Below are 13,999 nucleotides of genomic sequence, written 5' to 3'. Positions count from 1 at the left end.
ATTAGCATTATCTATTATTTTGGCATCTTTTTTAGGTTACTTTATTTTTTTAATAAGAAAATATAAACTCCACACTTGATATGTCAGTAACATTGATTTCGACATCACCTTAATATCTAATTTTAGAAACAAAATATTATTATAATTTTAATGGAGTAAATAATTTCTAGGAATAAGATTTTCTGTGCACTACAAAATAAACTGAAAACAATTTCGATTTTTCTCGAAAATAATTTTTACGGAATATATTTTCCAAGAAACGAACTTTTTAAAGCGCATTCATGGGCATCGCCTCGGCCTTCTTCTCGACGATTACAACGTCCTCATAGCCTGCCGCAGCTCCGACGTCCGCCGTCTTCCTTCTCAATTCAAGCAGGTCCCTCTCTCTCTCTGCGCGCGTGCGTCTGTCTACGATGGTGGAGTAGGGTTTTTTACGTGTCCCCGTTGAAATTCATGCGTTTTTGTGCACTCCCTTCATCTACGGGGTCGTCGATTTCGTGGCGAGCTCGTGCCGATTGATGGGTCGCCGCGTTTCTTCCGAAAGTCGATGAATTTGGAGCGTAGCTGAGATGGGTTGGTTTCGGATGAGACGTTGATCGTAGTCCTGGAGCTATTGACGTGGCTTTTCTTTCATCGTTTTTCTTATTTTAGGGTTTTCACTTTCGTTGCCATTTTTCCTGTTCGAGTTGAAGGTCGGCATTTGATGGTGGATTAAGGAAAGGGCAAAGATTGAATCGGGGTTTTTTTTTTGGGTTGCGGTCTCCTTAGATTTTCGTGGATTTGTGATTCTTTGATTTGAGAAGTGCATTGAGTTTTGAGCTGCTCTGTGTCGTTGAATTTGGAATTGGTTTTAGTTTGTTTGATGTCGAGTGTTGAATTTGTGTCGCGCAGGTTATTGTGTTTGCTGTCTGCTTTGAAAACTGAGGAGATTAAGTGCAAGGAAATGGCAGGAGGAAACTTTTTGCACAGGGTTATCTCCTATGTAGCTAATGAGATCGTTGTGAACGGTCTGGCTAATAGGTACTTATTGTTCTGAACCATCCTTTTGCCCCTCTTCTTTTTTAACTTCTGTCTGTTGGTTCACCCAGTTACTCATTAAATGTAATCCATGAACAGATCTCTGGCTTGCTCTTGATGCTCAGACACAACATTGTGTTGCCTTGTTAATTTGAGTTCCAGGGACTTATTATATTATCATTATAGAGCATGCCTTACAGCTGTAGTATTTTGTTGATTGCAACTTACCTCAATTTTTTTTTTCAATGTACTCATTGTTTGCTGCATCTTTGCTTATTGTTATGGTCTCCATGCTGTCTTCATATATCTATTCATAGCATGAATAACGTTCATTTGATATAATTAGTTTGTGTAATACATAGAAGTTGTTAGTGTGTTGCAGCAAAGCTGAATTTTTCCACCCAGTGCAATTTGATTTTGATATGAGTGTGATCTTTGCTGCAAGACCTCAACATTAATTCTCTTTTCATGGTGTGCACATCCTACGTGAGTGAGTTATCTCATTGCTTGTGTACGCTAATGTGATAATTGGGCTCCAACGCCAGCTTCTTGCTACGATAATATCTGTTGATGTCCTCTCTGGTTTAACAGTATGGTTGCAAAAATAATGACTTCATCTCATTTCTTTACTATTGCCTATTGTCTTTGCAAAGCCCTGCTTTTCAAAGATTTGCAGTGAGGACATCAAAGAGACTGGAGGAGGTGTCTAATATGGGTATGTTTCTGGCTCCCTGCTTTAGCAGGATTTGCGATACGATTATGTTAATTTTAATTAATCAGAAACAATGCTTACTGTAGCTTGTTTGCTTTTCCTATATGATAGCTGCACAAAAAAGACGAGAGATTGCAGCCAAGGTGAAGGATCTATCTGAGGAAATAGAGGTATGGTCCTTGATGAAACAAAGAAATGCGTTATCGTGATTTTTTATGCTTTCAGTTTCCACTCTCGTGTTGTATTCTCTTTTTGCAGTCACGGAGAAACCACTAAAAGGTTTGCGTTAGTGAGAAGCTGATTGGCATGGAGCGCTACATGGATGCCCTCATCTCCTCCCTCTCCGAATAGTTAGAATAAGATGCTTGATGTGGAGTTGGGGGAACTTATATGTTTTATAGATATAAAATCTAGAGCCACATTGTGGGCTGAGTATTTAAAGATTGCAGTCGTTTTTCTTTTATTTTAACGGTTCTGCGGTCACAAAAGGTCATGACTCTGAATCTCTGATTATAGAGAACCTGACTGGGAACTGCATTTTGATCTCATTTGTACCCTGTTAAAATTCAACAATGGCTTGGTGGATCAAATGTGGTACCTAATGTTATATTTATTGATGCCAGTTCATTGTGTAAGAAGTTAGGTAGATAGATGGCGCTTCTCCCTAATTGCAATTTAGGTCTATCAAAATCAACAGGTCTTGCTTTAGCACAGAAGAAAGCTAAATTCTCATAGCAAGATATTGGCATAAGGATGTCTTAAAAGTACCGAAAGTTATGAAAGTTATGTACAATGCTCAGTTTAATGTCAAAAGTTTTGCCAGATCACTTACGTGGAAAATCGGAGAAAAAACAATCATTAAATGTTTTTGGTAAGAAATTTTGACCAAAATAAATACATGGTATTTATAATTAAAGTTTGATATGATGCGATATTTAAAAATAAAAAAATTAATCCATATGGACAGATGAATTGAAACGACGACGTTCGTCGTCTTCTCCTCTCTTTATCCACAAACCTTAGAACGGATGTCCTTAAGCAAGAACTACTGAAGAAACGATAACTCTTGTTGAAGAAATCGGCGGCGGGCGCATCTTCAAGCGCTTCGACATCAAGCAGAAGCAAATCTAGAAGCTTTGCGAGCAAGAGAAGCACGAGCTCGAGGCTAAATTCCACCGCCAATCCTCCACTCTGACGCTGCCTCCAAGCCCAATCCCTCCTCCTAATTGACTAGGGTTTTCACTTTGGGAAATTTATTGTAAGTGGCAATTTAGAGTTTTTAATTTGGGGAAAACCTTATGGACAACGTCATATGAGGGTTATATACTGATTGGACATGTCGGTGAGCCACGTTAGACTTAGAAATAAATTAATAATGTCTACGTCGGATTTTCGAAAATTTTGATCGAACTTTGCACTCACGTGATCGTTTTTTTCAAAAAGTAACACTTAAATGATTCGGAAAAAAAAAAAAAAAACTTTTAGTATTAAAAAGCGTTTAGTATTAAAATGAGCGTTGTAGATAAGACTTTTGGTACTAAAAATTAGGGGTGTACAACCGGACCGGGTATACCCGGTTCCCAGATTGGCCCACTCGGAAAATAGGGTCGGGAATTGGTTCCCGTTGAAACCGGTCAGCGAACTGGTTTAAACCGGTCTGGGAACAGGTTCCGAGTGATTACCCACCTGGAAACCGGTTCTTGGACTAGTTTTGGAATGGTTTCCAGACCGGTTTTGTAAGTAGAAGGTCTAAAACCCTTTTTTCTTTCCTCTCGATTTCTATTTTTACTCTCGCAATCACACAACGTTTTTCCTTTTGGTTCTTTCAAACACGCACGGCACTCCTCCTTTATCATTCCTCTTTTTCACTTGCTTCCCTCCCTCACCGACTCTCTCTCGCACCGTCCGATGGACGGACGGTATTCGTTGCCGCCAAATTATTGTGTAGACCTAGAATCAGGGAAGGAGAGTAAATTTCCTGTATGCATCCCACAGTGGGCGAACAACCCCGTTTAAGCCCTTCAGGGACAGCCTTTTAGCAGAAAACCACTCAGCCCTTTAGTTCAGAGCCTAGAGACACCCAGAGATGCCAGGATGGAAACGTTTCTAACCTACCCAAGCTGCATTTCTTGAAGGATCCTACCAGGCTGGAGAAGAAGAGGAAATTAGAAAGCCATGGAGAGATTTTCACAAAGCACACACTTTACTTCAAGGGACTCTACCCAAAACATTACACCCTCCTTGCCTTATATAGGCAATAAGAGGTCACAAGGACACACACAGGGACCTAGCTCACGGGTCCAGATACAAATAGAGGCATCGAAAACTTTCGGGAGGGAATTATTCGCATACTATGAACAGTGATTATACTATGAACAATACTTTCCCTAACTTAGTGCTATAGTAAAAGTGAACAGCGATTTTGCTACAATGAAACGAGCATTGTAGCTACATCCTGAGTCTTCCGAGCTGTCTTCTAGGAGATGTGCTTCGTATTTCTATTCGAGGGCTTCAAGATCTTCAGGTGAGAGAATTTGATTCAGCCTTCTTGATGAGGATGCTTGTTCATGAGCCCAATGTGATGCTTCTTCTTTAGCCCAGTTTGTATTTTCATCTTCTTGAGAGTCAGGAATTCTTGGCTGAGGCCAGTTGGATGCCTGTGCATAGAAAGATGTGTCCATGCTTTGGAATTGTTCGTAGGGATCTTGGGACAGAGGTCCTCCAAAGCGTGCATAGGGGTCCTGGGTGGATTGGACAATATCATCTTCGCTTGTCATTTCAGGCTCTTGGGACGATGAGGTTTGTCTGTATTGTCCGAGTGCTTCCTTAGCTTTTGGTGCTAAGTCATAATGATCCCACGTAGTGGGTACATTGTTCCAAACATCTTCGGGAATGGTCTTGTTTTCTTGGCATAGGATCCTCTGGAGTTCTCGATATTCATGTTCACAAAGTCGAACATATCTAGGATAAGATTTGTAAATCCGGGCTTCTCGGCTATTCAAGTTAGGTTTATAGGTTGTGGTTCCTATTTCTAGTGGTGCATCAAGAATACTACCATTATTTCTGCAAAAATTCCATGGATGTTTGAAAAACAGGATGGTATGGACCTCAGGATTTGGCGTCATGGATCTCAGTTCTTTTTTCAGGTTTTGTTTCCAACATGTAGGATGATAGAACCAGTTTAGAAATTCTAAAAGATTTCTATCACATTCTTTTTCAATGTTTCATCCGAGCAGGAATATCCTTGTGAGGTTGGCAATGAATCTTCTGGTTGGAATTTCAAAAGCTATTAGGTACTTATTGGTTAAGTACCATAATAATGTTTTAAGTTGTTCAGGAAAATCATCTTCTTTCCAGATAAGATGATGAATGAATGGATAATTCATATTTAACCCAAAATGATAAAGAATCGAACCTCCGTTAAATTTGAATAGGTCTGTGTGGCTTTGCCACATGAGGTTCTCCAGGTTCTCGGCAAGACTGTCGTTCTGGATTTGCTAATCTCCTGGGGATATTTCCAGTTTTGCGAATCTTTGATGTTCTCAATTTTGTATTTCACTCCATGATTGAGCATATGGAAAGCAGGCCTTTTGATGTACATATTGATCTCGGCTGGTGCTTTTGGCCTTGATAAGAAGTCAGCAAGTACATTCTTCTTTCCGGGGAATATGCTTAGTTTCAAATGAGTATTTTGAGAACCATTCAGCCCATCGGCAGTTGAGAATTTGGAATGCTGCTTGTTTAAACTTGGTCATCCGAGGGAGAAAGATGCCATGTCTAATTCCACCGGGAAGTGGTGGCCTATGAGATGAAACTCAAATTTTTTATTCCATTTTTTACTGCTAAGATTTCTTTGAAAATGGAATGGTAATGTATTTTAGCTTGGGAAAACTTTCCACTTTTATGAGCACAGAGGAGTCTCTTATCATCAATTTCTTCAAAAAGAACGGCTGCCCAGTATTCATCACTGGTGTCAGTTTGGAGAATCATTTTGCCTGTTGATGGTATTTGTAATGGTGGGAGATTCGCATAATCTCCTTAAGTTCAGCGATTTGCTTTGGGTCGAGCTTTTCCCCAAGGTGGGGAATTCTTCTTCAGCATGGATTGCAAAGGAATCGGAAGCTTTGCAATGTGTGGGACAAAAACCCTGAGATAATTAATTATCCCAAGAAATTGCTAAACTTGCTTTGTTGTGAAGTTGTCTCGAGGAAACTTTAATAATTCTTGAGCGATATGTGGCCCTGGGTAGTATGTACCTTTGTTAAGGTGCATACCAAGAAATTCGATTTCTGTCTGGGCAATATTCATCTTCCTTTGACAATTTCTGCAAACTATTCAAGAAGTTGATAGTGTGACTGCTCATCAGGACTGTAGAGCAGAATATCGTCAATGTATACAGCTGCACTTGATAAGATCGGTTGGAAGATACGACACATGGCCTTTTGGAAGAGGGATGGTGCTACCTTTAGGCCAAAAGGAAGAACTTTCCATTGGAAGTGCTGGTTCGGGATATAGAATCCTATTTTGGATCTGTCTTCAAGATGGATGCCCAATTGCCAAAATCCGGCTTTGAGGTCGAATTTGGAATAGATGTGGGCCTTGGTTAGACCACTAAAGAGAGAATCTCTAGATGGTAAAGAGAATTTATCATCTTGGAGGAAAAGATTGAGAGGTTGATAGTTGATCACCAATCTCATTTTTCCTTTGTTTTGCTCGGCGCGCTTATTGACATAAAAGGTTTCACAAGCCCATTGTGAATCGCAGATTTCAATAAGGCCTTGTTGCAATAGTTCCGAGCATTCCCTTTGAGCTAGAACTAGATGTTCTAGCTTCATTCCCATGTGGCTCGCCTTGGTTGGGTTTATGTCTTCATTTTTCTTGAAAGGAAGGCGAACAAAGAACTTCGGGTTTTCCCATAAAGGATGATAACACTTTTGAGCGAATTCTACATGGGATTCTGAACAAGATTCTAACAACTTTTACATAATTGGATCTAGTAGACTCATCTGAATGGAAAAGAGTCTCTGAATATTGACAAACTCAGAGAATTGATCTTTATATCTAAAACATTTTCCAAGAATGATGCGAAACTGAGAGATTTGAGTCATGATGTCCCACTCAATTATCGTGTCTTTATTGGGAACGTTAGATATAAAAATCTTTGCGGTTATGGAGCACTACGGGAAGAACTGGACAGTTACAGGAGTGGTTCTGACATTTGTGGAGAAAGTATCTCCTGACGCAGAATTGAAGTATCGGGTGTAAGGAGTCCAAAATTCTTCAGGAAAAACTTTGGTGTCTAGAATTGAACAACTTGCTCATGTGTCAATGAGAGCAATAACAGTGATAGGTTTGGCAAACTTTGATGTGAGGACTTTTACGGGGAAGTGTGGACAGTGAGTTTGACTTGAAAATATGTCAATGTTTGGTTCTGGGGATGATGGTGATATATGGAAAATATCTTCAGACTCTGAGTCTGACTCAGTTTCACTGGAAGTTTGGTAAGAGGGAATGGCACAAAGGGTTTGTTCAAATGGTTCTTCATCAGCAGAGAATAGGGATTCAATATCATCATTTTTAAGAGAAATTTCTATTTCATTCTCAATGTGATGGATTAGATGATTCGATCATTTTCTCGCTTGAGGACAACTTTTGGCAAAATGTCCTTTCGATTGCAAATGTAGCAATGGTTTGATTTTTGTGGCTTGTGCGATCCTTTCTTTTGCATAGGTATCGCCATTTCTTCTTTTTTCGGAAGTGCTTGGAGCCATGTTTGGATTTCTTTATCCAAAACTTCTTGTAGTGTTTCTTCTTCCGGGAATACTTGCCACATGTACCATCACATTCTTTCTTGGAGCATTTAATTTTCAGCTCCTGACGGGAGCAAGCTGATTCAAGGCATTTGTCATCTGTGATGTATGTACGTACCATCTGGCGTTTTAAGCATAATTCTTTTAGGCATAGATGGACTTCTTGCTGTATTTCTCCTAAGGGAATATCTTGTACTCGCCTTTGTTTTCCAAAGAACGATCTTTCAACCATCTGGGATAGTTCTTTCGGGATGGAAGTAAGGAAAACATGCTTCAGATTTGGATCTGCTCCGACTTAATAAAAGATTTGAAGCATTATTCGATAATGCTTATCAAGATGTTTCTTCTGGAGTGAGCAGCATCGTCTTTCGAAAAACTCTCTTCTTTTTATCTCTATGAGATCACCGGGTTTTCCCACAAAGACATGATATAAGAGAGTGATGGCATGGCTGAAATTTGGTGACATCAAAAAGTGGATTTGGTCATGTTCTGAAAGTGATTGCCATCAGAGTTTTAAGCTTCCTGTGAACCTTGTAACAAAGTTATACAGGACGTCATTCATATCATGGTTGGTGATAGACTAGGTATTCAACCAAGTATGAAATTCTTCAAGCCTTATCGGCCATTTGTGATAAGGAATATCATCAATGGTGAAGAATTGTTTTGATGCTATGGACACATGCTGAGTAGGATTGCTTGTCTGACCAATATCTGGGTCGGAATAATTTGATTCCATATCATCATCTGGGGGGTCAACCATGAATATTGATGAAGTAACTGGTGCAATGGGGAGGGTATCAACTGTAGGAATTGAGAAGGATGAAGAGGAGGAGAGGGATACCGAAGATTCGATTCGGTATCGAGAGATTTGCTCTACCTCTTGGGAGCAAAGTGCATTTCTCGGGATTGGCGGGGATCGGGTTGTTGGCTGTTGGATAACAGAGTCAGGTTTCTATGTGCCTAAATCCTTTAGAAAAGATTATAATGGATTTGATAGCATCATCTGATCTGGCCTTTCTCTTATGACAATTAAACTTGATTCTGTAGGTGGTATTTTTTCTTTCCCCTTTTCCTTCTGCATGGCTTTGTGGCGATTTCGTATGTTTGCCATATCCGGTTCTCTTATGTAAAGATCTGTTGGAATAGTGGCAAAAATGGATGTTTGTGGCGGTGGGGGTAAATACCCGGTTTTAATAGGAGGTGCCAATGGGTCAAACGGTCGAACCTTCCTTTTTCAAGAAGCTGGATTTGCTTCCGAGCTTCTCTATTTACGGCTTTGGACTTTCAAGATAATGGTACCCAAGATGTTGTCCTGATTCCAAGGCGTGAAGCCTTTTTTGGAATTCAGAAAGTATCTTTTTGGTACTTTCATCATACCTTCGGAGGTCTTGTTGCACGTTTCCAATTTTGGAGTCGATTGCCTTGAAGGCATTGTTTTGTGCCAACAGAGTTTCTGATTGCCAATTTAGAACAGCTTCAGCGGCAGAGGTTTTTTTTCTATCTCCCATGTTCATCCACATTAGTGGGAGTAGAGATTTTAGGGACATGGCGGTATCTTCCATGAGGATTAATAAACTCTTCTGCAGCAGGGAACGAGAGTTTAGAACTTTCCTTGACAAGAGGAGGAAAGTCAGTATCCTGAAACATAGCGATGGAAGAAGTGGGTGGTGCTTCTTCTGGAACTTCGAGGGGGTAAGAATTCTTCCTAGCCCATTTGAGTATTGGCTTATAGAATGGAGAGAGAGTTTGCATAAATGAGTGGGTTTATGTAGTAGTTGTGGGAATAAGACTAATATTAGACCCATGTTTGTTGCTAATTCTTTGCCTTATGATTTTATTTATTATAATTAGCCTTATGAATCCTTAATTTTTCGTTTAGTAAAAAAGTTCATATATTTATTTATTATAAGTGCTTAATGTTTTAATACAAATTATAAAGATTACGTTATTTTCTCGTGTATTAATATAAAATTTGACGTTGTATAAGTTTTAAGATATTGCAAAACAAGTTTCAGTGGAAATATGATTGACCCTGGAACCGAATCGGAAAAATAGGGTGGGTCAGGTACAGAATCCAATACAAATAGGGTAAGGTATAGGTTATAAAATCCAGGTTATAACCGATGTTAACAGTGCAGTCAGTGCAGGCCTAGACCCTGAACCCACCCCGAACCCTAAAAATCACTTCTAGTGTCTACTAAAAATAACACTTCTAGTGTCTTTTTGTCGCAAGATATCTAATAGCTACTCACCTTTAAGGTGGTGTTTTTGAGAAACTTGGGAGTTTGCTATAGTCCTTTGTAAAGATAATCTTGCCGTTTGTCGAATTTTTTGGCTCATCCCATTAAGGTGGTGTTTTTGAGAAACTTGGGAGTTTTGCTATAGTCCTTTGTAAAGATAATCTTGCCGTGTGTGGAATTTTTTGGCTCGTCCCCTTAAGGTGGTGTTTTTGAGAAACTTGGGAGTTTGCTATAGTCCTTTGTAAATATAATCTTGCCGTTTGCAGAATTTTTTGGCTAGTCCCCTTGACACCATGACGTTATAAAACCAATTTTGTTGCACGACTACTTAGATGTCATGATAACATGAAAATTTGTAGCACAAGTTGCATATCAACCAACGTAGATAATGCATCATGATACAGAAAAAGGAAACACATGATGAAATTAAAAAACTTGATGCTTTATATTATAAAGCCATTTCTTTCAACGAAGAGACGTTACATAAGGGAAACATATAGTACATCCCGCAGGCTCTCACTAAAAGACTTGGTGAGAAACCTACTATGAGGAAGAGAAAGAATTGGAAAAGAATATCATAACTTTTAACATTTGGCTATAACCATTGTTCCCAAGTCTATTCTACTCGATAACAGACTATGTGCATCCTATTCCTTGCCAAGACACCACCTGCTGCTTGGCCTTTTCTCGTATCTAATGGCTACCAAATGCCTCAAAACAAATGCAAAGAATATCAATTAGTCAGCATACTAAGGCATCCGACTTGCAGTGGCAATCTTACATCGCCATCCGTGGCACTTCTCTGTACAGCTGCTCCACCCATGGGGTAATCCTTTCGCGGATGTCTTTCCCATAAGTGCGCTGTCCTTTCTCTGCAGCGAACATCGCGTCCTCCGCAGAAGGCACGTCCTTAACCAATGAACTGACCCAAGAAATATCTGGCTCATCAGCCATGGCTGCTGCCGAGACAGTATTAGCACCTGCTCCGGTGCTGCTTCTCATCTTAAAGGAAGCAGCTTTCCTCAGCCTATTCAACTCATCTCCTTGGACGCCCCAATCCAATTTCCCATGAGGTGAGCTCCAGCTCGACATAGCTGAAGACATCATAGGGGAAGAATTGGCAATTCCAGGGCACGCCATTCCCCTGTCGATAAAACTCTGACTCCGCTTCGCAAAAGCGGCTGACCTCGAATTCATCACCGCTGCTGCAACTGCACTAGATGAGTCAAACCCATAAGAAGGTGCCTGCTTCATTGCTGGAGATGACAATGCATTTGCATTGCTCTGGTACGCCCCACGAAACTGGGTTGCATTCTGGCGCATCTGAAGCCCAGTTGGAGATTGCAACTGGCTTGGTGTTGAAGGTCTTGACAGCCCCTGCAATTGAGGCAGCAAAGCAGGATCCGGAGACCCAAAAACGTCATCGAGGTTAGTGGGTTTCACTTCCCCAATCCTACTACTAAAGCAGGATGATGGTGAGGAGAGACGAGATATCTCTTCCATCAACTGATGCTGTTGAGTGGCCATCTGACTCTCTAGACCACGCAATTCCATCTCCAGGTCCAAGTCCCTAGCACTCAAAGCAGTCTTCAGCCTACTACCTGAGAGCTGCAGCATTGGCGGGGAGAGCTTGTTAGCCTTGCTCTGCCACATGTTCACAGACATCGGAGATGACGAGGCTGCAAGAGGAGACATGGGTGCTGTTGAAGTAACAGGCAACGATGCTGACGGAGAACTGATTGAGAGAGGACTCAATGTGGACATGTCCAGCCCACTTGATGAGTAGGATTTTGGGGAAGGCATAGCTGATCCCGTCGAAGCATAGACAGGCCTTAATTCTTCGGGCTTGTGAGCAAAGAAACAAACTTTGCGAGCACATCCAGTCTCATCCTTGCACAGTCTTGTTCTATACTGTGCAGGATGAAGCCACGACTCAAATACGCCGTGCGCGTACTCACAGGAGTCACCCTTTTGGCAAGATCCCTTCCGAAATTCAGGGCAAGGGACGCAGCTGTAGGGGTACTTGCGAGGGTCCCGCCTCCTCGCATTCTCGCCAGGATGAACAAATGGGCACTCTGTCCAGTCATGGGAGTATGCCCGCGAGCAAGGCTTTACTTTGAAAGCATACATTCTGAACTCATCAGTACTGTAAATCCCAACATTTATGTCAGGCAGAGAGATATCAACAGGAAATTGATACTCTTTCTTTTCGCTTCCCTCTTTGGATGCTTGCGGTGCGGCAATCGGCTTCTCCTCGTGGGATTCAAATTCCCCATCAGAATTATCGCCTTTCAGCAACAGCTCCATCAGCTTCCTCCTTGAATCGCCACGTGACTTTAATGGAAGGGCTATCACATCAATTGGCTTCTTTCCATTGCCATCAATGCAATTAGCATCGGCAGATGCGTGAAGCAAGAGCTTGACAACCTCCACCGCAGAAGCAGAGCCACTGGCAACAGCACAGTGAAGGGCAGTGACCTTGTCCGAACCACAAGCCCTATTTACATCGACTTTGCCAGATTCGAGAATGTACTTCACAACCCTAGAGCTTCCAAACAAGGAAGCCACCATGAGAGGAGTCCTCTCTTCAAGACTCATCTTCCTTGAGCCAATTCTTCTACCGTACCAGAAGCTAGCACCATCAATGTTACAGCCCTTCTCTTTCAATTTGGTTTCGAAAGCTGGGAGATTGTCCGAAGCAGATAATTCGAGCAAGATTGAGCAATTAGAATGTTTTCATCTTTCTCGAAGTAAGATTCCCCTCCATGGGAAAATTGGCAGAGCTGAGTTTACGTTTTGTACGAGTAATCCTGCATATCGTAACAACAACAAGTTAATGCACCACTCACTTAATGGAAATAAAGTAACAAGACAAAGCTAGTAGGTGATTACAGTTGCACTTTTATGACAAGTAGAAAAACTACGTCCCACCCAACTATATACGAGAGGAACCCTCGATCAAACATCAGATGTTACAAGATATTAGAAAAATCCAAGGCCAATCATTCTTTCTTTCCTCGTTAGATTCTATTTTGCAGGAACTCACAAAAGGGTTTGTCAGCCAAAAACAAAGAGAAAGACACACGAACTCTCCAGAGAGTAGAAGCCAAGTCAAGGACTAGGTCTCAAAAAGTCACTTTCAACCCCAAAGAACCACGACCAAGAATTCATCAGGAGAACCGGTCAGCTCCGAAGAAGCAGAAACAACCGGCCTCCGACCACGCAATACTGAAAAATCCATCCGAAAGAGATAATCTTGAGTACCACCCACCCCGTAAACAGAACCGTAACCCCAAAAGAAACCGACATTTCGACCGAATACCCCCGACCCACGACCCAGAAAGCGGTGACGAACGATCTAACGATCTAATGCAACAAGAACCATTAAAAATTAAAGACACCCGGAAACGTTTCTTGGAAAAGGACGTACCTTTAGCGACCGCTCCTAGCTCCGCGCTGGTCAGCGAGCTAAACGAAGGACGGAGTAAGCAAAACTACACGAGCAACAACAAACTCGGGAGCGAATTCTAGTGAAGAAAGAAACTCGAAGGAGAAGAGGGGGTGAAGTGAAGAAGGGGAATGCCGGGGGTCCTTTTATGTTGCTCTTTGAGGCGGTAGGGGAGGAAGGAGAGAGGAAAGGAGGAAACTTTCTTTCTTTTCGTCCCCTCCCCCGTGGTCTTCGTCTTCTTCCTTTTCGCTGCGTGTGGTCAAAGTCAAAGCTTCAAAGCGAGGGTTTTCGTGGTCTTAGCTAGGCTTTACTCTGTCAACAATGGATTCTTGCTACCTTCCTCCCCCGTAATGAAATGAAACTCAAATGAAACGCAAATTGCGCTCTGGTCGCATTCAAACCCCGCATCACTTCCGCTCCCGTCCCTTTACCGGCTTGACGGGTATCCGGTCACCCCGCACGAATCCATCCCGACGCTCGTCCCACGCGCGAGGCACGCGTTTCTCCTGGTTTCCTTCTCCAAAAAAGAGAATTTCTTTTTGTCGAACGAAATTAATCTGTGAAACGATGTGATACTCTTAAATAATCATTTAAATTTTTTTTGGTTCGGTAAATAATCATTTAAATTAGAAGGCTCATTTAAGCATTCGATATTAACAAATTCAAATAATCGAATTCATCATTCGTTATTTTTCCAATTAGAATGGAATTATAATGATAATAATTTCTACTGAATTTGATATTTTGAAATGAATACTAAAAAGAAGAGTTT

At 41.3% G+C, this 13,999-nt stretch overlaps 2 protein-coding genes across 2 annotated transcripts; one reads left to right on the top strand and one right to left on the bottom strand.

Annotated features, from left to right (window-relative positions):
* Positions 1-223: 223 nt before the first annotated feature.
* On the top strand, positions 224-2,351 carry LOC120295402. Its single transcript, XM_039316519.1, has 5 exons — positions 224-376; positions 892-1,020; positions 1,671-1,732; positions 1,841-1,899; positions 1,988-2,351. The coding sequence occupies exons 2-5, from the start codon at positions 944-946 to the stop codon at positions 2,003-2,005; spliced, it is 216 nt and encodes a 71-aa protein (XP_039172453.1). The 5' UTR covers positions 224-376; positions 892-943; the 3' UTR covers positions 2,006-2,351.
* Positions 2,352-10,200: 7,849 nt separating this feature from the next.
* Positions 10,201-13,483, bottom strand: LOC104454400 (zinc finger CCCH domain-containing protein 29). Its single transcript, XM_010069231.3, has 2 exons — positions 13,210-13,483; positions 10,201-12,589 (listed from the first exon to the last, which is right to left on the bottom strand). Exon 2 carries the CDS (start codon positions 12,375-12,377, stop codon positions 10,557-10,559), a length of 1,821 nt encoding a protein of 606 aa, XP_010067533.2. The 5' UTR covers positions 12,378-12,589; positions 13,210-13,483; the 3' UTR covers positions 10,201-10,556.
* Between the last annotated feature and the right edge of the window lie 516 nt (positions 13,484-13,999).

This window comes from Eucalyptus grandis, chromosome 7 (genome assembly GCF_016545825.1).
Source record: "Eucalyptus grandis isolate ANBG69807.140 chromosome 7, ASM1654582v1, whole genome shotgun sequence".
NCBI classification, from domain to species: Eukaryota; Viridiplantae; Streptophyta; class Magnoliopsida; order Myrtales; family Myrtaceae; genus Eucalyptus; species Eucalyptus grandis.
This window is presented reverse-complemented; position numbering and strand designations above follow the sequence as displayed.

Coding starts and splice junctions, on each gene's coding strand:
- LOC120295402 (XM_039316519.1), top strand. CDS start 944: ATGGCAGGAGGAAACTTTTTGCACAGGGTTATCTCCTATGTAGCTAAT. Junction 1,021..1,670: donor GTGAACGGTCTGGCTAATAG/GTACTTATTGTT, acceptor GTCTTTGCAAAG/CCCTGCTTTTCAAAGATTTG. Junction 1,733..1,840: donor GGAGGAGGTGTCTAATATGG/GTATGTTTCTGG, acceptor CCTATATGATAG/CTGCACAAAAAAGACGAGAG.
- LOC104454400 (XM_010069231.3), bottom strand. CDS start 12,377: ATGAGTCTTGAAGAGAGGACTCCTCTCATGGTGGCTTCCTTGTTTGGA.